Source organism: Myxine glutinosa, chromosome 8 (assembly GCF_964187855.1).
Source record: "Myxine glutinosa chromosome 8, kmMyxGlut1.1, whole genome shotgun sequence".
Taxonomy (NCBI): domain Eukaryota; kingdom Metazoa; phylum Chordata; class Myxini; order Myxiniformes; family Myxinidae; genus Myxine; species Myxine glutinosa.
Genome location: NC_136268.1, coordinates 86,575,763 through 86,597,827, shown reverse-complemented (window position 1 = coordinate 86,597,827; position 22,065 = coordinate 86,575,763). Strand labels below are relative to the sequence as shown.

The 22,065-nt window shown below is 42.4% G+C and overlaps 1 protein-coding gene across 1 annotated transcript in view; it reads right to left on the bottom strand.

The window, feature by feature from the left end:
- LOC137432667 (protein ABHD1) overlaps positions 1 to 21,436 on the bottom strand; it is a 45,417-nt gene extending 23,981 nt beyond the window's left edge. The window contains exons 1-6 of the mRNA XM_078783463.1: positions 21,242 to 21,436; positions 16,268 to 16,428; positions 7,535 to 7,705; positions 7,345 to 7,390; positions 4,943 to 5,055; positions 2,015 to 2,188 (exon numbers count right to left, since the gene is read on the bottom strand). Of these exons, the coding sequence (XP_078639589.1) occupies positions 2,015 to 2,188; positions 4,943 to 5,055; positions 7,345 to 7,390; positions 7,535 to 7,705; positions 16,268 to 16,428; positions 21,242 to 21,253 (677 nt within the window). The 5' untranslated portion in view covers positions 21,254 to 21,436. The remainder of the gene's footprint in view (positions 1 to 2,014; positions 2,189 to 4,942; positions 5,056 to 7,344; positions 7,391 to 7,534; positions 7,706 to 16,267; positions 16,429 to 21,241) is intronic.
- Between the last annotated feature and the right edge of the window lie 629 nt (positions 21,437 to 22,065).

Below are 22,065 nucleotides of genomic sequence, written 5' to 3'. Positions count from 1 at the left end.
ACATTTCGTTTGGTTTGCTCTTTGTTGTTGAAGTGTGCGGCGTCACCATGCCCAGATCAAAAGAGCTCTCTGAGGCCTTCAGAAAGAAGTTTATAGATGCCCACAAGTCTGGGAAGGGATTTAAAAAGATCTCCAAACAATTTGAAATCAATAATTCGACTGTCCGGAAGATCATCTACAAGTGGAGAAGATTCCAAACAACTGCCAACTTGTTCAGGCCAGGCCGCCCCAGCAAGTTCAGCCCGAGAGCAGACCGCAAGATGCTGAAAGAAGTCTCAAAGAACCCCAGAATGTCATCATGGAACCTACAGGTAGGTCTTGCCACTGTTGATGTCAAAGTGCATGAGTCTACCATTAGAAAGAGGCTGCACAAATTTGATCTACATGGGAGGTGTGCCACGAGGAAACCTTTGCTGTCCAGAAAGAACATCAGGGCAAGACTAAAGTTTGCCAATGAACACCTCGGCAAAGACCAGCACTTCTGGAACAATGTGCTCTGGACAGATGAGTCAAAGGTAGAGCTATTTGGCCACAGTACCAGAAGACATGTTTGGCGAAAACCAAAGACAGCATTTGACCACAAGAACCTGATACCAAATGTAAAGCATGGCGGTGGAAATATTATGGTTTGGGGCAGCTTTGCTGCATCAGGGCCTGGGCAGCTCACCATCATAGAATCCACTATGAATTCTTCATTGTACTAGAGGGTGCTTGAGGATAACGTGAGGCCATCTGTCGGAAAGTGGAAGCTCAACCGAAGGTGGACCTTGCAACATGACAATGACCCTAAACATACCAGTAAATCCACCAAGGAATGGCTGAAACGAATGAAATGGAGGGTTCTGGAATGGCCAAGTCAAAGCCCGGATCTAAATCCCATCGAGATGTTGTGGGGGGATTTGAAACAAGCTGTGCATACAATTTTTTGTTGAATAAATTATTGCAAAGTCAATTTTTCATTGTTTTTTGTTCAAATTATATCACCTTTATCTATAGATACTGTTTATATGAAGATCAAATATTGATATGTCCACATATGTTAAAAAGATAAAAAAACATTTCATGGGGTGTACTTACTTTTTCCACATGCGAAATTTGCATTTATGTTATTTAAATTATACAATGGACTACAAAATGTAAATGTTTCATGATATTTGTTTTATTATATCACCTTTATCTATCAATATTGTTGAAATTAAGATCAAATAGCTGTATGTTGAAATATGTTGAAAATGTCAAAACTTTACATGGGGTGTACTTACTTTTTCACGTGACTGTATATGTATTGTATACTATGTATATGTATATGTATTGTATGTATATGTAATGTATATGTATTGTATACATGTATACTATATACATGTATATGTAAAAAAACAAATACCTTCAAAAAGTATTCAACCAAATACATATTCATTTCATATGCAGCCAGTGGCTGCTGGTTGCATCATTGCCCAGAGAAGAGCTGTGCTGCTTATACAGTGCCCCTTTTAGGTTACGAGTTGGAATTTGGAATTAGGCAATGGTGCTGGAGATAGCTCGCCTACTTTTCAGGAAGGACACCATGGGATCTTTAACATCCACCAACTAATGCTGGTAGACAGGAAGCCACATTAACGTCCATCAGAGGGACGTCACACACATTGATGAATCACTCTGCCTGTGAAACACCAGGATGACAGTTATAACTGGATCAGGATTCAAACCCACACTATACAGTTCAGAGGTGTGTGTGTACCTCTAGGTCTAGAGTCTAGGCTATCCTGTCAGCCCATCTATGAGTAAATACATGATACTGTCTTTTATAAACACAAGTACAGGCCAAATTTGAACCACCCTTGCACATAATGGACAAAAAGGAACCAATTGTGTGATGTGGTCCATGAAACTTTTTTTCCATAAAACAGGCTGACCATCAAATAAGCAAACATGTGCTGCCATTTATTTGAAAACAAAGCCCCAGCTGTTCTCACCAGTACATGACTGGGTAATTTCTGCCATTTTGCCAGCGCACCTTCGCACTGTGCCTGTGAGCAGACGGGTGAGCATACGATTGAACAGCAACTTGTTCAATGGTTCCTCCAGGGAGGCGGTGGAGGTAAAAGCATCCCAGGGTACCGAGATGGTCATTGCAGCATCGACACCTGTCTGGTGTCCCTGTTCTGCCAAGAAATTCAGCAACAGCATTCTGAAGACACAGTGGAGGAGAGGGGTCTTAAACAGACACATTGAGACAAAGTCTGTAAAATTGTGAAGTAAGCAATGTTCAGCAACCTAATTCAAATGGTGGTGTTTTATTTTTTAGCTCACCTGGAACGAAGTTCAGGGGAGCTTATGCGATGGCGCGTCATCCGTCCGTCCGTCCGTCCGTCCGTCAGTCCGTCCGTTCGTTCGTAAACACTTGCAACTTCTTCTCCGAAACGGCTGAAGGGATTGTGACTAAACTTGGCACAAATTATATTTGTTGTGTTGTGACGAAAGTTTGTTCAGGCATTTAAAAAAATTCGGGGTCTAAGGGGGTTTACCAGGGTCAAAGTGGATCCAGGTTTGACCCCCCAACATAGGTATTTGCTTTTTCCTCTGAAACTGCACACACTATTTCGATGAAACTTCAGCACAAACTTCATCTCCCATGATGTACCAAAGGTTGTTCACGGCACTAAGAAAATCGAAGTATAAGGGGGTCTACAGGGGGTCAAAGTAGATCCACGTTTGCCCTCCCCCCCACCCCCCCCCCCCCCAAAATAGGTATTTGCTTTCTTCTCTGAAACGACACACACAATTTCGATGAAAATTGACCACAACCAGAACCACCCGTGATGCACCAAAGGTTGTTCACGGCACTAAAATATCTGCCCCTTTAGGGGATTACGGGGGGTCAAAGTGGGTCCAGGTTTGACCCCCAAAACAGATATTTGTTTTCTTCTCTGAAACTACACACACGATTTCGATGAAACTTCACCACAACCTTCACCACCCGTGATGTACAAACGTTTGTTCATGGCATTAAATAAATCTGCCCCTTTGGGGATCTACAGGGGGGTTGCCCCCCAAAATAGGTATTTGCTTTCTTCTCTGAAACGACACACACAATTTCGATGAAAATTGACCACAACCAGAACCACCCGTGATGCACCAAAGGTTGTTCACGGCACTAAAATATCTGCCCCTTTAGGGGATTACGGGGGGTCAAAGTGGGTCCAGGTTTGACCCCCAAAACAGATATTTGTTTTCTTCTCTGAAACTACACACACGATTTCGATGAAACTTCACCACAACCTTCACCACCCGTGATGTACAAACGTTTGTTCATGGCATTAAATAAATCTGCCCCTTTGGGGATCTACAGGGGGGTTGCCCCCCAAAATAGGTATTTGCTTTCTTCTCTGAAACGACACACACAATTTCGATGAAAATTGACCACAACCAGAACCACCCGTGATGCACCAAAGGTTGTTCACGGCACTAAAATATCTGCCCCTTTAGGGGATTACGGGGGGTCAAAGTGGGTCCAGGTTTGACCCCCAAAACAGATATTTGTTTTCTTCTCTGAAACTACACACACGATTTCGATGAAACTTCACCACAACCTTCACCACCCGTGATGTACAAACGTTTGTTCATGGCATTAAATAAATCTGCCCCTTTGGGGATCTACAGGGGGGTTGCCCCCCAAAATAGGTATTTGCTTTCTTCTCAAAAACGACACATGCTATTCTGATGAAACTTCACCATAACCTTCATCATCCGTGATGTACCAATGTTTGTTCAAGGAATTGGAAAAATTGGGGTCTGAGGAGGTGGGAGGGGGGGTTGCCCCCCAAAATAGCTCTTTTTTTGTTTTTTTAGTTAAAGTCTTATGATTATGTTAGTATGATTCTACATGCTGCCCTGTCTTCTAGCAACCATTGAAATTGGTTTAAAATACCTTTAGTCAGTGTGGTATACTGTTTATTACACCAGGTGAGCGCCATGGGTATTGCCCCTATGTTTATGCACTAGGGTTTCATGAAAATGATTCATGCCAAGTTTGTTTGTGGGTTTTTTTTTAACTCTTTTTTTTTGACACTATTTATGTCAGATTTTTCATCCTCAACTGCAGGTGCACCGTTTTTTAAGGTTTACAATGAACCTTGACTCAGGCATCAGCAAACAGATTACAAAAGATGATGTGTTTGAACCGTTCAGCAAAGCTTCTCCTTCACCGAAGTTTCTGACAATGTAACACTCAATACCCTCGCCAGAGGAGAGGGTATTGCACATGAGTCCGTTTGTTTGTCTGTTTGTTTGTCTGTTTGTCTACACAGAATAAATCTGACTTATTCTGCAACCATTGGTCCCGATTGACAGGAAACTTTCACCATAGGTGCAACTCATCCTGTATAATTTTTTTACTGATAATTATGACGTCATAGGTCACGTGGTACCGGTGCCATTTTGGAAAAACCGAAAAACGTTGCACGTCTATATCTCCGAAAGCGCTGCATAGAAAAAATTGACATTGCTCATTTTAAAGAACTCTCCATGGGGAATAACATATGTTAATGATGATGTCATGAGTGCTTCCATTATGACGTCGTCATAATTCGACAAGTGCAAAACTTCACCCGATGAAGATGAAAGTTGCTGAGTGTCATCTCAGGATAATTTGGTGGAGAATTTTTTTTATTGATGACGTCGTTGGTCACGTGGTTCGGCCGCCATATTTGTTTCAACACAAAAGCCTTTTAAAAAACCCACCAAAAAACACGTCCTGGCGAGGGTCTGCAATCTCTGATTGCTCTTTCTTGTTTGTTGATTTGTATTTCAATTGTGAGGATAACCTATGTTTATTTTTCCCCTCATGTAGAACTCCAAGAACAACATCTGCTAAAATAAACTTTCGCATTGAGAACACCAAGAACAAAGGTTAAAAAATAAATAAACGGATTGTGCAACTCACCCACCCATAGAGAGCCCGACAGCAAGAATGGGTGAGCTGGGTTGTACAGAACGAATGTGATTAACCACCAGAGACATGTCTTCAGTGTTGGCAGCACAGTACAAGCGTGGGGTCTGCAATCGGGAAAAATTTAAAAAAAGAAAAAAAAACGACTAAACTGTTTTTTTAAACACATGAAACAGATATTTGATGCTGATATATCTATATATATATATATAACCATGAAACAAAGAGCTATGAGAGTAAGACTTGTGTAATAATAGAGATATAGATAAATGAAGCAATCATGCGTGAGAAGAAAAGATAAGGTCCCCATGATGGACCACCAAGAGAGGGCGGAATGCGATATAAATATATTTTTATTTTGTCTCTTGAAGGTTTTCTTTACAATTCCCGGTCCAGGAAGCCTTTAAAGTACCTTTGTTGTGATTAGTTTTTATTTGCTCATGCCTTTCATCGAATTTCTCATGTAAAAACAAATGTTTTTGGCCGCTCAAAGCAACCACACACACACACACACACACACACACACACACACACACACACACACACACACACACACACACACACACACACACACACACACACAATTAATTGTACAGTATCGGTTGTTCCTAAACTTAAATATAAATAATTTAAAGGATTTAAAGAATTGACAAGTACAACACACACACACACACACACTCGTTTTTTCATTTTCTGTTCCTCACACTTCTATCACACACACACACACACACACACACACACACACACACACACACCAATGTAAAACAGGCAAAACTAGCACGGCACTCTATAGAGAGCATACCTCCGCCAGTTGTTGCACCCAGTGAAGAAAGATTAGACCCAACTTCACTGAACGTTTCTCTCATCATCTGGTTCTTCGTATAGGATCCATGGTCTTAGTGTCCCTATTTAATTGCAATTTGCATATTTTTAATCAAAGCATAACAGTAGCTGATGTCGTCCGGTCCAGTTGTGGAATCAGAGTCGATTGATGACAAAAATTTCTCCACTTTCTCAGGTGCAAACTAAAACAGCACACAGTAGAGAACATACCTCCACCTGGCTAAACAGTTTACGTTTTGCATCTCACTGATCGGTCACATCTGGACTTAGACCTGAACCAAAATCTAATCGGCTTGTTCTTATCGTCTAACCAACTCATCCACCAAGTTTTGTCACAACTCATCCACAACGTTTTTGACATATCATGCTGTATATCGTTTTTTGGTCCGATTTCTCAATGGTGAAGAATAACTTGAAAAATAAAAAATAAAATCCTCGTACCTGGATCCGTATTCGGATCTTCACCAACATCTAATAATTTCATCATTGTCACACACTCAACCTGACAACCAAATTTCGTCTGAATCAGTCAACAACCTTTATGAGATATCCTGTTCACAGACAAACAGACAGACAGACAGAGGTGAAAACATAACCTCTCCACACCTTCGGTGACAGGGGTATCAAAGGACAAGTTGCAGCAAGACTAATTTATTTATTACAAATACATTTCAATAGATCGCTGTATATAGTAACAGGTAAGCCCCCATATTCTAAGTCTGTAAAGCAGAATTTTTCTTTCGTCTTTTATATTTCGAGGTGAACTTTTTAAATGGGATCAGAGATGCAAAGTTATATTTGTTTAAGGATATTTGAAAGTTTAAAGATTTTCTTAAAAGGCAGCCAAGTCCTGTTAAGCATAAGCTCACATTGATTATTATTTTTTAATACGTAAAAACATGTGGTCTTCTTGGTCAATGTTTTTGTTGATTATTCATTTTATTCTCGATAAATGTGCATCCGTGACTAACATTGTAATGAAAGCATCTAGGTTACGGCAATAGGTAAAAGGACAACATTGAAGATAATACATAAAAGATGAAAAGGTTTTGTTGGAGCGTAGGAAAGGGTGGATTTAGTGTTTTTTGTTTTGTTTTTTGTTTTTTGTATACAAGCTCGAGGCTCGTGTAAGAGCTAACATTCATCACAAAAAGACAAACTGACACGTAAAACATGTAATAAGGGGAGCGGTAGACAAAATGGGGAGAGAGAGGGAAGCACACAAGTACAACATTTGAGTGCAGGGACATCGGGAGATCTGTGGGAGGGAAAGGGCTTGGGGGGAGGAGGCACGGCAAGGCGGAGGGGCGGTGGGAGAGCTTTAAAACACATGGACACTGCTAGGACTTCCAGGAAAGAAGTCGGAATTTCAAAGAAGTGGACCTGGGGTGAATTAACGGGGGTAGTAAAGATCAAGGTTTTGGAGATTTAGGTAAATACAACTTTAAAATGTGAATTTTGCCCCCTCTTTTGTGATCACGTGATTGGTTTACAGTTATTCTAGCAGTGTGACTGTTCTGTACGTGGTGAAGTGGGGATCAGTTAGCACATACCAGCAGCTCTTCCTTTCCACATCCACGATAGTTGAACACCACACACCTGACATAGCAAAACAGAGTTATGACTATTTGTCTGAACTTTTGCATTCACTTAAAATGTGAAAATGATTGAGATATATGTTAAATGAGGAACAAACAAAGAGAGAAACAAGCAAACAATGAGAGAAACAACCAAGAAACGCACTTGCAGTTGAGCAGTTGGGCCTGTGCTGCAAGATGGAGAATGTAGTTTTCACGGCTGTTGCTCGTCAGCCCAGGCAACAGGAGCACCGTGAGTTGTGGATTCAGTTGTTGGTTTGGACCTTCAAGCCAGTCCAATGAGAGTTGCCCTCCATCTGCTGTGCGCAGCAATTCACTTTGGGGTGCCAAGACGGGGGCAAAAGTACACAGGAGGATTCGACCATGCTTTGCAACAAAATTAATGAATGAGATCCCTACAGAATGTAGCTTTGCAACAAAATGCAACACCAAAAAATAAATAAATAAATAAATAAAATAATGAATGAATTAGTTATAATGCTCAGTCATCAATTGTAATCCTTCGATGCGAAATCGTGTGTTTTACGTATTACGTTTCATCATTTAATATTGCATTAAAAGGTTATCGTTACGATAGCAATAAAGACATTCTGTGGCAAACAAGTTGTGCAGTACACTGAAGGAGGTCATTCAGAGCTATTTATAGAAACTCCAAGGATAAGAGTTGAGCAACAATGTGTCGATGAGTAGCCCAAAGGAATTAGTGAGGTACCTTATTAACAAAAATGCCAAGGACCGTTACACTGTGGACAAAAGCACAATTTTTTCACCAAAGCTTTGCCCATGTATAAGGATCAAAAAGAGGGTAAGCTCCAAAAAAATCTAATGACAGGAAGTATATTTAATGGCGTCATAATGACGTCACAATAGACTAACAAGATATTAGCGCAAATTAATGTATAACATAAGGTTGTGAAGTACTGTGCCGAGATTTTGAGTCATTAATTTAATATTTCAAGAAACAGGTAATTGATATATAAGCCTTTTAAAGCTCACTATGTTGCAGTGATGTCATTACTCAAATGTGTAAAAAAATAAAAAAAATAAAACAAAACAAATGAAAATAAAACATAAGAATTAGGGGATAAATGCAAGGGTGCCCGGTCTCAAATGTGATTTAAGACCATGTTCAAACAATACATTCCCTGGAATATACGCGATCTTAGTCTAGCTATTCAAATTTAGAAATGCAAGAAACCAATAAAAGTATTTATGAATTTTCTGTCAAATTACAGCATTGGAACGTATAATATTGGTTTGGATATTGTACTTTTTATGCTTATGTGGACTATTTCCTTTCAATTTCAGGTCATCATGGATTGGAGTGCTTGCATAATCTGCAAGAAAACTACACCGGAAAAACTATCTTGTCCACAGAAAGGATTTAAACGTAACGCCAGAGAAGTATACGCTGCATTCCTGGGAAATGTTGAGGAGTTCAGAAAAATTAATGCACTGCCAGTTGATGTAGAATATGCAACAGAAGGAACAGTAGAAACTTTTGTGAAAAATAATGCCTCATGGCATCGTTCTTGCCATCAGAAATTCAACAATTCCAAACTCAACAGACAAGTAATGAGGAAAAGAAAACATGAAGTCGAAACTCTTGAGATGCGACGGTCAAAGCGGCAGTCGGTATTTGATGCCAAGTGTGTGCGCATCTTCTGTGAAAAAACAGACGACCAAAAATTACACAACTTCCAAACATTTGGCGCTGATCAGTCCCTCAGAAAGATGGCAACTGATATGCAGGATGACCAACTCTTGTACAAAATAACAGGGGGTGATTTAATCGCCCTAGAAGCCAAGTACCACCTGAACTGTTTAACATGATACAGAAACAGACATCGGGCTCATCGCCGTGAAGGTGTTTCTTCCAACACGGAAAGAGAACGAGCAGATGCCAGAGCATTTGTGGAGTTGGTGTCTTATGTTGAGTTTGCCGTTGAGGATGGGACATACCTTTTTTTTTTGTATACTGAATCGAGGCTCGTGAAAGACCTGTTCAAGTTTTCAAATCTTCATGAGATGTATGAACGCCGTCTTCAAAATCTTGGCCATGATGTGTCAATTAACAAGAGCCAGTTGAAAAGCAGGCTTCTTGAGCACTTTGCCGACACCGGTGTGTAAGAACAGACAGATGGCAAGAACATTGTTCTTGTATTTCCAGAAGGCATGCAACAAATGCTGAAAGATGCTCTGCATGAACATGACTATCAATCAGAAGCGCTACTTTTTGCAAAAGTAGCAAAAATATGCAGAGAAGAAATGTTTGGAGAAACACATTTCAAGTTTTCTGGCAGTTTCCCCCCGAAGTGCCAGACAATGCTTTCCAGTCTTACACTCCTGTCATCAATGATCCTTTATGGACCAAACTTGAAGAGCGATGTTAATGACACACAGGCTTCTCAAACAATCACCCAGTTGTTCCTCCACAATTCAAAGAAAAGGTGCACGAAACTGGCTACTCCCAAACGACAGTCTCCTGAGAGGGAACCTCCACTTCCAGTATACATTGGCTTGAATATCCACACATTGACAAGGAACAGAACACTCAGTGATCAACTGGCTAAACTAGGGTTGAGCATCTCATACAGCCGGGTTCTGCAACTGGAGAATAAATTGTCATCTGCAATGTGTGACCAATTCACTGGTGACCAAATTGTGTGCCCATCTATTCTCAGGAAAGGTCTCTTCACTGTTGGTGCACTGGATAACATCGACCATAATCCCTCTTCCACTACAGCCAAAGGATCGTTCCATGGAAGTGGTATAAGTGTCATCCATTTTCCTACACAAGATAATCTCGGACGTGTTCGGGTGGCAACTTGCTTTCTTCCTGCAAATCCAAATGAGAAACCTCACCTTCTAGATTCGTTTAGCATAATTCAATCAGTACATCTGAAAGCATCAACTACCAGTGTACCACAGGTCATCATGACACCTGTAAATGGGAGGCTTGAAGAAGCAAAAGAAAAGGAGGAGAAATGGATTCAGCATGCTTCCAAGCTTCTCGACGGAAATGCAAGTGAGAAGGGAGACACTATCTCATGGGCTGCCTATCATGCATCTCAGCAATCACCTCCGCTCGATCCCCCTGCCTTGATTGCTCTTCTACCACTATTTCAAGAGAAGGCATACTCACCAGCCATGATCAAGCATGCCATTAACATATTGAAGTCCATCACAGAGTTCCTCAACCCTGGCCAGATTCCAGTACTCACTTGTGACTGTCAAATTTTTGCGAACTGCAAGTATATTCAATGGACCTGGTCTGCAACTCATGGTGAAAATGAATTCCTGATCATGTTTGGTGGGTTCCATTTGGAGAAGGCCTTGTGGAATGCACTGGGAGATTTCCTACATCAGAGTGGCTGGACTGTAGCTCTAACTGATTCAGGTGTAGCCACATCTGGAACAGCTAACTCTTTCATCAATGCCGCTGTGGTTGCAAGTCAGAAGCCGGTTGTGTCAGTCGTTGCAAGTGCACGAAAGCTGGTCTACCCTGCACAGAACTTTGCAGTTGTAACTGTCAGAAATAACTTGCTTGCAGCTACAGCTCATCACCGACACTATAGCTATCACACTTATTCCAGTTCTGTATGTTTCTATTTTGAAGAATGAATTACTTGCGTGAGGAAGGGGGAGCTGTCACTGTGTGTTTTTAACAAGGTAATAAAAATAATGATAGAAGAAACAACATGTAGGCCGATATGCTAATATTCTTTCGCATCTCAAGGAATCACTGCTACAAAATGGGACAGAATCACGAGTATTTGTATAATGTATATGCATATACATTTGATGCAACATATATAATTTTGTGTCATTTACCCCTTTATTAAACCAGCTAACGACATAATGATGAAGTGTAACTAATAATAGCTCAGTCTAAATTACTGAAAAAAAATGCTCTAGTGGTGTTTTAAATTCTGTAACTCAACGGGAAGATTATTATGAACTCTCGATATGTGGATGTTAACTAATCAAACGAATTTGTGTGCAGACGAATCTAATAGTTTTTTTTTTTGCTGGATGACGTCAGAATGATGTCATAAATCTTTTAAACATTGTCTAAGAAGAAAAATGACAATTGCAGTGAATTCCTTGACCTCGGAAACATATTTCGATGTCAAAATACACTTAATAGCCTAGTTCTAACTAATTCATTTTTTAATTATGATTGCGAAATAATTCGCTTATGACATCATAATGACATCATAAATCTTTTAAAGATTGTCTAAAAGAAAAAATGAAAAGTGCATTGAAATCCTTGACCTCGGAAACATATATTTTGATGTTAAAATGCACTTAACATCTTAGTTCTAAGTCATTGATTTTTTTTTTATATATGATTACATAATAATTAGCTGATGACGTCATAATGACGTCAGATATTACACTTCCCATCATCATTTTTTTTGGAGCTTACTTTTTTTCTAGAAGGTATACCATGGAGATGCTTTGGTGAAAAAATTGTGCTTTTGTCCACCGTGTAACGACATTTTCACTATGGTACCCCACTAAATAAACTTCTGTGGTTGCTGAAGTCAATGAAATATTAGACTTTCGGGAACTTTCATCGGAATTGGAACACACACACACACACACACACACACACACACACACACACACACACACACACACACACACACACACACACACACACACACACACACACACACCTTGTTGGAGGGGCGGGAGACAAAAATAATAATTTTACATAGGTGATGGCTGTTATTCATGATACATTATTTACTAGTAATGGACATCCACAACCATCCTTAACCATGCTGTGGAACATCTGTTGAGGTCCTCACTTTTTGTCCCCCGCTATAATAAAATGAGCTCCGTCCGACCTACCGACCAATCATCTGTCCATGTACTTTTCTGTATGCGATATTTCAAAAACCGTTGAATATTTTGCTTTCATATTGCAGATATATATTCCCCATGACATTATCTCCACCTGATTAGATCACGACTGTGATTGGCTGAACTATGTTGCCATGGCAACCATCTCAGTAGGTTGGCTTGTGTATGTGATATTTCAAAAATCGTTCAAGATTTAGCTTTCATATTAGACATATCTATTCCTCATACCACCCAAAAGGCAGGGGACCGAGAGTATCGGCTCCTCCACACTTTAAAAAAAAAAAAAATTCAGATACAAGGTTGAGGCTCGTGTAAAAGCTAACATTAATCACAAAAAAAAAAACTGACACAAAACATACAATAAAGGGCGTGGGAGACAAGATGGGGAGAGAAAGGGAATCACACAAGTACAACAGCAGAGAACAGGGACATCGGGAGATCTGTGGGAGGGAGAGGGCTTGGGAGGAGGAGGCATGGGAAGGGGCAAGGGGGGTGGAGTGGGAGATGTATAAAACACATGGACACTGCGAGAACTTCCAGGAAAGAAGTCGGAATTTCAAAAAAGTGGATATGGGGTGAATTAATGAGGTTAGAAAAGATCAAGGTTTTGGATGTGGGAATATAAGAGATGGTTGTGAACAGCTGTTTTAAAGACCTGGAGGGAGGAGGGGGATTGAAGAGAGTGAGGGAGTTTGTTCCAGAGGCGGGAAAAAAGATGAATGAAAGAGTGAAGGTGAGCAGAGAGTTTTGATTTTGGCAATTTCACCAGAAGAGGGTTGCTCGCAGATCTTGTGTGACCTGTAGGAATATTTGGGGGACAGAGCACAGATAGAGCTGGGGGAGCTAGGCTGGATAGGAGTCGGTGGAAGACAGAAAGACCACCTACCTGCCTGCGGTGAGTGAGTGAGAAGCCCTCAAAATCAGCTTCATTGCGGAAGATTCCAATGATTCTGAAAGCTTTGGTTTCAACCGAGTGAAGCCGAGCGAGGTGTGAGGCAGGAGCACCAGCCCAGAAGGTGGAGCATTATTCCATTGAGCAGCGGATGAAAGCCTTGTATGTGGTGAGGAGCTCAGGTGTACAAAGGAAGAACTTCGCACGACGGAGGATGCCCAGTCGGCGAATGGCTTTGGATGCCAGCTTGGAAATGTGGTTTTCCCAGGAAAATTCATGGCAGATAGTGAGACCCAAAAGCTTGAGTGACAGAACTTCTTGGAGAGGATTGTTGAGAAAGTAGATGGTAGGGTAGTCCAGTTGGTCTTTTCGGGAAAGACATGGTAAGAGTGTGACATTTGTCAGGATTGAAAGACATGTTCCACTTGTTTGACCAGTCTGTGATTTTGTCCAGGTCTGCAGAGAGGGAGGAGGCTGCAGACTGCCGATCTGATGGATGAGATATAGACCGGCAGAGAGTGGAGACATCAGAAAAGAGATAGAGAGGATTTTCCAGAGTCGGAGAGATCATTGATGAAGACCAGAAAAAGCACAGGGCCCAGAACACTGCCTTGGGGAACTCCAGCCTGAACAGGAAGGGGATATGAGAGAAATCCATTCAGGGCCACACGTTGACTATGAGCAGAGAGGAAATCCGCAAGCCATGTGTGGAGATTTCCATGTATACCATAGGAGGAGAGTGTGGTGAGCAGAGAGGGGTGCCAGACCGTATCGAATGCATGTGATATGTCAAGGGAGACAGCTCTAATTCCCTGTTTGGCATTGAGGTCCCCCATCCATTGTTGAATCAGCAGAAGCAGCATGCCCAGAGTAGAGTGACCTGGTCTGAAACCAAATTGATGATCAGAGATCAAGCCATTGGAGAAGAGGAAGGATTTGATATCCGAAGCAATGATGGATTCCATGACTTTGCTGATAATTGGGAGCAGGCAGATTGGTCTGTAGTAGCAAGGATCTGTCTTTGCACATGTTTGTGTAAAGTGGTAATGTTTGCTGATTTCCAAACTGATGACAGATGACCTTTGGCAAAAGAAAGGGTGAAAAGAATAGAGAGTGGGTGTGAAAGAGTGGCAGAGCAGGATTTTAGAACCCGTGGGCTGATGCTGTCTGGTCCAGTTGCAGAATCAGAGTCGAGGTTTGACAGAAACTTCTCCACCTTGTCAGGAGAGGACACAGAGTCCAGGAGCAGCTGGGTTCGACTGGGTAAGGTGGGTACAGAGAGAGATCGGTTTGGGACACAAGATTTTGAGGCAAACACAGAGTTGAGGCATTTGGCTTTGTCACGTGCGGTGTCAACTGTGTAGCCATTCGAGGAAAGGGAGGGGATGGAGGGGAAACAAACACCAGAAACAGATTTGACCAGACACCACCAATATTTGGAGGAGGGAGACAGGTATTGAGAGTTCAGTCTTGCGAGTAGAGAGGTAGTGCTTCCTGGTTCTCCCGAGGGTAGACACACACTTGTTCCGAACTTGGTGGAAGGAACTGAGATTACCTTCAGTTGGATTTGCCTTCCAAGAGGCAAAGGCAAGTTGTTTCAGGGCAACTGCCTCACCACAAGATTCAGTGTAACATGGACAGGATGAAGGGTATGGCAACTGAAGACGAGATGGGATAAATCTGTGCAAGAGAGAGAGCAGTTTACTTTGGAAGAATTCCCAGGAAGAGTTGATGTCAGAGGCAGTAGAGATGGGAGACCAGTCCAGATGATTGATGGCTGCTTGAAGACCATGCCATTAGGCCTGAGTGAAATGCCAGACTCGTCAACGGTGAGGAGGCTCTCTGAGAATGGCCAGAGAGATATCCACGTTAACAAGCACATGATCAGAAGAACCAATTGGAGCAGAAGAAGAGCAGCAGACATTTGCAGCGAAGTTAGTCATAACCAAGTCCAGAAGAGAAGATGCTCCGTTGACTGAGATCCGGGTCGGGAAATTGACAGATTGTGTCAGTCCTAATGAGTCGCAGAAGTCCTCTGCTGAGATACCATGGCTAGTGAGAGAGGTACCCATACCCAGCCAGCTGGCATGATGACAGTTGAAGTCACCACATATGAGGAAGAGAGAGTTGGGATGAGTGGATAGAAGTTGGTCCATGCTGTCAGACAGCGAAATGTAAATGGAGTCATCACTGTTTGGAGGACGGTACAACACACAAATGAACAAAAGGTGGGAATGGAGAGGAAGCCGTAGCCAGAGGTACTCCTCTGTCTGTCCGTCCGTTCGAAGGTACTGTAAAAACGACTCAACCGATCGCAACGATATTTTGGGTGGGTTTTCCTGGGACCCCTGCGACCCCTGAGAGTAAAATAGGCTATATTGTTTTTCCAATTTTTACAAGTTTTCCAATTTTCCAGTTTTTACAAACACGATGGAATAATACCGATAGGAACAGTGATGTGGCTTTTGTTGAAATTATATGTACCAGGAGAGAGTAGATCGACTCCTGACAAACTCTTCCTATATAAACATGCGGCTCTGAAGTAACACGGCAGCGTGTGCAAAGCGACTGAGAAACAGGTGTAGCGGCCTCTTCCGTGTTACAGATTCGGCGCACACTCTTCACACATAAACGTGCGACTGAGAAAGACGTGTAGCGGCCACTTCCGTGTTACAGATTCGGCGCACACTCTTCACACATAAACGTGCGACTGAGACAGACGTGTAGTGGCAGCTTCCGTTTTGCAGAATTCACATCTTTTTTCAAAATGGGCGCCATGTACTGTTTAGATTTTGATGATTTGCGTGTGATATGATTCAACGGATGTTTATATGAATTGTTTAAAATAAAAAAAAGCCTTCAATTTCTGATATTTTGCCTTTTCATTTGGGCCTCCCAATTGAAAGCGGGTACCGTTGCTATTATTAAAAAAATTACGGATGCGAATACTGTATTAAAAAAAGGAAATATTCATAATGTCCAATAATGACAATGACCAACTTTATGCCAAATTTCTCACACCTAATAAATCACTTCTAATTATATTTTATATTACTCTCCGTGGTGTATTAGTGCTGTTGTTATAGGCCTGAGATAATGAGGCCGACATACGTGCGGTAGGTGAGTAACGGCTTGCTCTTCAACAGGAACCGCAGCAATGTCTGCAATCGACCTCCGAGGCACCAGAACGTGGGCCAGAAACGGCGCCGCAAAACAGGACAGCAGTCCAGAAGAAAAGTACGAAAGGCTGGACCAGCGATGAGCCGCGGCCGCTGAAATGTCACGACAGGTACTTCATTTTAAAAAACACCACAAGGTAAATGAACCTCCAAACTGTATAACAAACAAATCCTATAGGATAAGGGTCCCGTTCGATTTTTACATCAACCATGTTGGTAATTTGGAAGTTTCATTAACCACTTAAAGTGAATCGAGCCTCCCTGGGGCACCCTCTGTTGAGTTGAGTAGGGTATTCTAAGGGCTCACTTTAAGTACTTAAGTACAGGTTCCCCACTCAACAGCTTTGCTTCCATTACACAAAGTGTTTACTGAAAGTCAATGCCTGACTTCCAGTCCATGCAGAAACAAGTACGAGTATTGATGAGGTTCATTCTTACATTATAAGTTGACAGCCCTATCTTTATACAAGTCAGTCATCTTCATATAAGAATGGTGCAGAGGTATCCCACTTACCTTTGCGGTCGTGTACTTTCTTTTGAGCTGTCTAGACTGTGTTTGATTCCAGACCCGACTATAAACTGTCAGATTGGTGCTTTCTAGGTAGGACGTTGCATCATAAAGTGGGCCACCCCACTTAAGTGGACGGATATAAAGATGAGTGTTCCATCTCCTAGTATTGGAGGATGTTAAAAATCCCACGGTGTCTCTTGATGAGGAGTAGAAGGATTATCACTGGCACCCTGAACAAATTACAAATTCAATGGCTGCCTGCTAGATGTGCGTACAAAGCTGAGATCAATTATTTAATTTCTTACTGTGGAAGAGGTTCCTCCAGTAGATATTCATTTAAATAATCTGTACAGCGACACTATACCATTGAAGTGAGTTCCGTTAGATGTTGGGAAAAGTGTTTCACGAGCAGGGGAACCGATATAGATGACAAGCCTCAAAGTGGTCGGCCTGCAACCACAGTGACACCAGAAAACAAATCTGTTCAATGCGCTCAATAAAGTGCATTGCAGTTGACGGAGACTATGTGGAAAAACAGCTGATTTTCCACATAAGTATCATATTTCCTGTAATTAAGCCTCCCCTATAGTATAGGCCATAGGGGAAGGCTTATGCCTGTTGTAGGGGTTGTTTCTGCAAATTAGTGCCCCCGATCTTTAATGATCCCTCAGAGTTTCTTGGGCCCCTCGGAGTAATAAACCACCATTTAGGTTTTTTCTGCTAATTTCCGAGCTAAGTAGAGCATGCTGGCTGGAACTTTCGGAATGAAATTTTGCATCAATGTGAATACAAAGTATAAGGGGATGAAATATTTTTGATATTGACCTAATTTTAAGGTCATGACCTAATTAGTCATTTTATAATTTTCACCCTAACTTGACTAAGGATTGACCATTGAAAATCATTAATCAAGGTCCAATTTGAAGGGATTTTTTTTGGCCAATCACAAAGTGTCGAATAAAGCCCTGAAGTGTCGATTTTCGATTTTGCCAGTGACATCACATTATGAATTCAACTCTATCTAAATGGTAGTTTTACATCGAGAACAGTGTATTTCGAGCTCAGATTCCGATACCGATTCCACCATCATTCACAACTCTGAAGGTTCTCAATATGTTGAAACTGATCAGTGGGATTGTGAAGAAATTATCGGAGTCAAAATTAGTGATGGAAATGCTTTCGGGGGAATTGTGGATCCGTATTGTTTTGAGCTTTGTGGCATGCGAGTGAACCAGATGAATGTGGTGTTGGTGAAGAGGAAGATGGCGGTGTTCATAGTGCAGATGAAAACACCGGTCAAATGTTCACAACAGATTGATCGGTTTTGTTTTTCTGTTCAATTGACGGTTTATAACGGATTTTGTACTAATTGATAAATCAGTTATGTTATTCCAGAAAAATACGGCAAGACACAGCACGGAACGGACTCAGCACTTACAACGCCCAGGCACACTCACCCACTGCCCAGACACACTCAGACATCGCTGACCAAATGGGCGAGAAATGCTTTGTCCCACCTTCGCAGGTCCTGCATGCTACACAATCATGCAGTTTCATACTTTCCCAGGACGCCATTTGTGTCTGTGTCCTGTCGTGCCATGTTGATGTCTCGCCTCAGTGGAGGGGTCAGTGCTATGGGGTGGTCGTGGTTATTGTAAGCTAGGGTGACGGTTGATGGGGGATGGTAATGGAGAAGTGGTGCTGGATGGTTGTTGCTGTTGTATAGCCTCAGACAGTTCTCTTGAACAAGCCCGTGGCACGGAGACAGCCGATCAATCTCGCGGGAGCGACCCAGAGATCCCCACATCCAGGATGGTGTACCCCCCGTCTTCACAAAGTCAGGGGCACGACAAAGTTAGAGAGAGGGGATAGAGCGAGAGAGAGAGAGTAAGAGAGAGAGAGAGAGAGAGAGAGAGAGAGAGAGATCTTGGTGTACATTTTTCGGATTACAACCTAATTAACAAAATACACCTTTTTGATCATAACTTGAATAATTCTCCTCCGATTTTCATGATATTGAGTTTTATGGATGAATTGTAGATGGACACATTTTCTTCATTTTCACTCAATCCCTAAATGTTGAAGGTCAAGGCTATATGGCCGTCTGAAAAACAATGCCATCATTGGACTGCGTGCACCGATATTTGTGATCACAGACATTTCGTTTTCATTGCATGTATGTAATTGGAATTATATTTAGTGAGAAATAAAATGAGGCATTATTTTCATACCGACCCGCAAAGATAATGTCGGCCTTTCAGAAGGTAAGTTGAGCAATCCATCGCATCTTCGAGCAGTTGCTGGTGGACATCATTGACCAGTGTGTGCCAGTACCCTGCAAAATTTTCCAATTCCTGTGTTCGTGGAGGGCAGCTTCATAAAATCTTATTGGAGTCGTAACCTGTCTATGTTCTCAGCTATGAAAAACTCCAGTGCCTTTGACAGCTGAGAAATGTCATGGATGTAGTGGATGCCTTGATGCTCAACAAAGGAGTAAGCGACACATGTAATTTACGATTGTGTAATTTGTTTAAATCCAACATTATAACTCCTACTTTGCAAAAGCCTGCTTTTCAAATAAAGTATAGGTTATTCAACATACAAACAGAATGAAGAATGAAAAGTCAAACGTCATCTCCAAAGTAGAGCGTGCTTCACAATGTTAGGGGATATCTATTTACTGTATTACATCTATGAAATATGATGCAACATTAATTAATTCAGACATTCCTTCATTCATAGTTCTCTCTCTCTCTCCCTCCACCTGTGGGTAGGTAATAAATAGACGGCCAAACACCTTGTCATCACAGCACTTAGACGGTAGTTTTATAGAAATCGGACAAGCTCAAAACCCATGAGCAGAGACCTTTAATGGCAAGCACAGTATAAGAAGAATAAGAAAAGCCACTCTTTTCACGTCTTCAGTCGCATAGATCTTCCAAGGAAGTTCTCCATTGGCTAGGGGGCATAACAATCCTGGATGTGTCGCCACTCCAACGCAGGATGCTATAAAATGGCTCCTTCTTCCCAGTATTAAAGCTGGTACTCATTTTGCCGATCTCGGAAGGATGATAGGCTGACTTAACCCACCTGGTGTTATGTTAACCCCACGGCAGTGGCTCATACTCAGGATCCTAACATCTTCAGTCAGCCAACTCAACCGTTAAATCAACAATATACATGATTTAAGCACAGTACCCAGGAATGATATCCTGTCGCCCTCTACCTGCAAGACCTCGTATCTGTACCATACTTTCAATTTGTGTTGCTGTCCTAGTTCTGATTTGTGGAGATGACACCTATTAGCAGCTGAGAGTTTGGAAAGCTCTGCAGAGACATCTATCTCCCTCACTCCCCAATGGTTATATGAACTCCATACCCACCCCGTACCCGCACGTCCTCCAAGTCCCGACCGCCCACCTTTCCCGCCGCCAGACAGCGCACACATCCCCGAACAGCTGCCGCCAGGAGCAGCAAAAGGAGCAGAGTCGGCAGGCCAGACGCCGCACCCATAATCCGGTCCGGACACAAGCAGGGGTCCACAGTCCAACAAACTCGATCTAAATTACACCCCTAACAGCTCAACTGCAGAATTCAATTCAAGATAGATCCTTTCGACCTCAGGGATAGGCCAAAGTTAATAATTTGATCACTTTTGAGGTGTAATCCTGAATCGGAATCCGTTCGCAATGAAAGATCCTTGTAATTATAATGCCCTTCTCACGTCTCCCTGGCGCACCAACCCCTCCCTCCCATCGCTCCCTCCTGCAATACCCCAAACATCGCCCAGACCATTATTTACCGTACGTACTTCAGCAGATCTCCGACTACCTCCTTAACACTCTTCCTTGTATTTTATTTCCATTCTCTCTTCCCATTCCCCCTTTTTTATGACTGCGCAATTCTCCATCGCTTTCCTCATTCTCTTAGAGCTGCCTCCCCTCCCCTCTCCATTTCCCTCCTTTCTCTTTCTTCTTCCTGTCTGTCGTGTCTCCTTACTTCCCTGACATCTGCACATCTCCCTCCCCAGCCAGATAACGATGCTAGACCAACTCTGGTTAAACTTCTTCCTTCGCATGCAGCTCAAGGTTGCGGATAACATCATTGGTCAAGGGCGTGGCTGTGCCGCTGATGCAAGGTCCGCTGAAGGTCGGGGCAGGAATTTTTAAATTGTTCAGGGTATCGGTGATAGCTCATCTAAACTCTTCGCGAAGGACGCCTTGGGATCTTCAACGCCCACGAGCTAATTCCGTCAGAAGCATCGGCCGTTTATCGTCCATACTAGGAATGCCACACACATTGGTCAATCACTATGCCTGTGAAACACTGATGACAGTTTTAAGCTAGGTCAGGATTCAAACCTAGGCGAGACAGCTTAGAAGTGAGCATACGTACCTCTAGTGCCATCTAGGCCATCCTACCAGCCCTCCGTTTCGACACTCTGCTGGCTGTAACTGACAGTGAACCAGATCTGATCTGGGCATCCTTGGCTCCATGGGTCTCCTCTCCCTTCCCTCTTTTTTTCTCTTTCCCATTATTATCACTGTCCTTCTCCTTTTGTTCTCCCCCTTTCCCATTCCATCTTGATCCCTTCACTCTCACGTCCGTTTTGTTCAGTCTTTTCAATCGCTGTGATTGTTTAGCGCCACCGTGTGCATTGAAGTGGCCATTGTCACTCATCCGTGAATAAGACGCTTGTAAAGTTTTGGTCAATACATATGGCCTCAGTAAACCATCTGTGAGGAGTATCCATAGTTATCGAAAATGTAAGCATCGTTCATTTCAGTCACCATTGAACAGTCGTTAAAATTATTCGAACAATAGGAAAGTCACAATAGTCCACTCCAAGTTACACTACATGACCAAAAGTATGTGGACCCCCGAACATCACACATCTCATTCCAAAATCATGGGCATTAATATGAAGTTGGTCCACCCTTTACTGCTTTAACTGCCTCCACTCTTCTGGGAAGGCTTTCCACGAGATGTTGGAACATTGCTGCGGGGATTTGCTTCCATTCAGCCACAAGAGCATTTGTGAGGTTGGGCACTGATGTTGGGCGATTAGGCCTGGTTCGCAGTCGGCGTTTCAATTCATCCCAAATGCATTCAATGGGGTTGAGGTCAGGACTCTGTGCATGCCAGTCAAGTTCTTCCACACCAATCTCGACAAACCATTTCTGCATGGACCTCGCTTTGTGCACGGGGGCATTGTCATG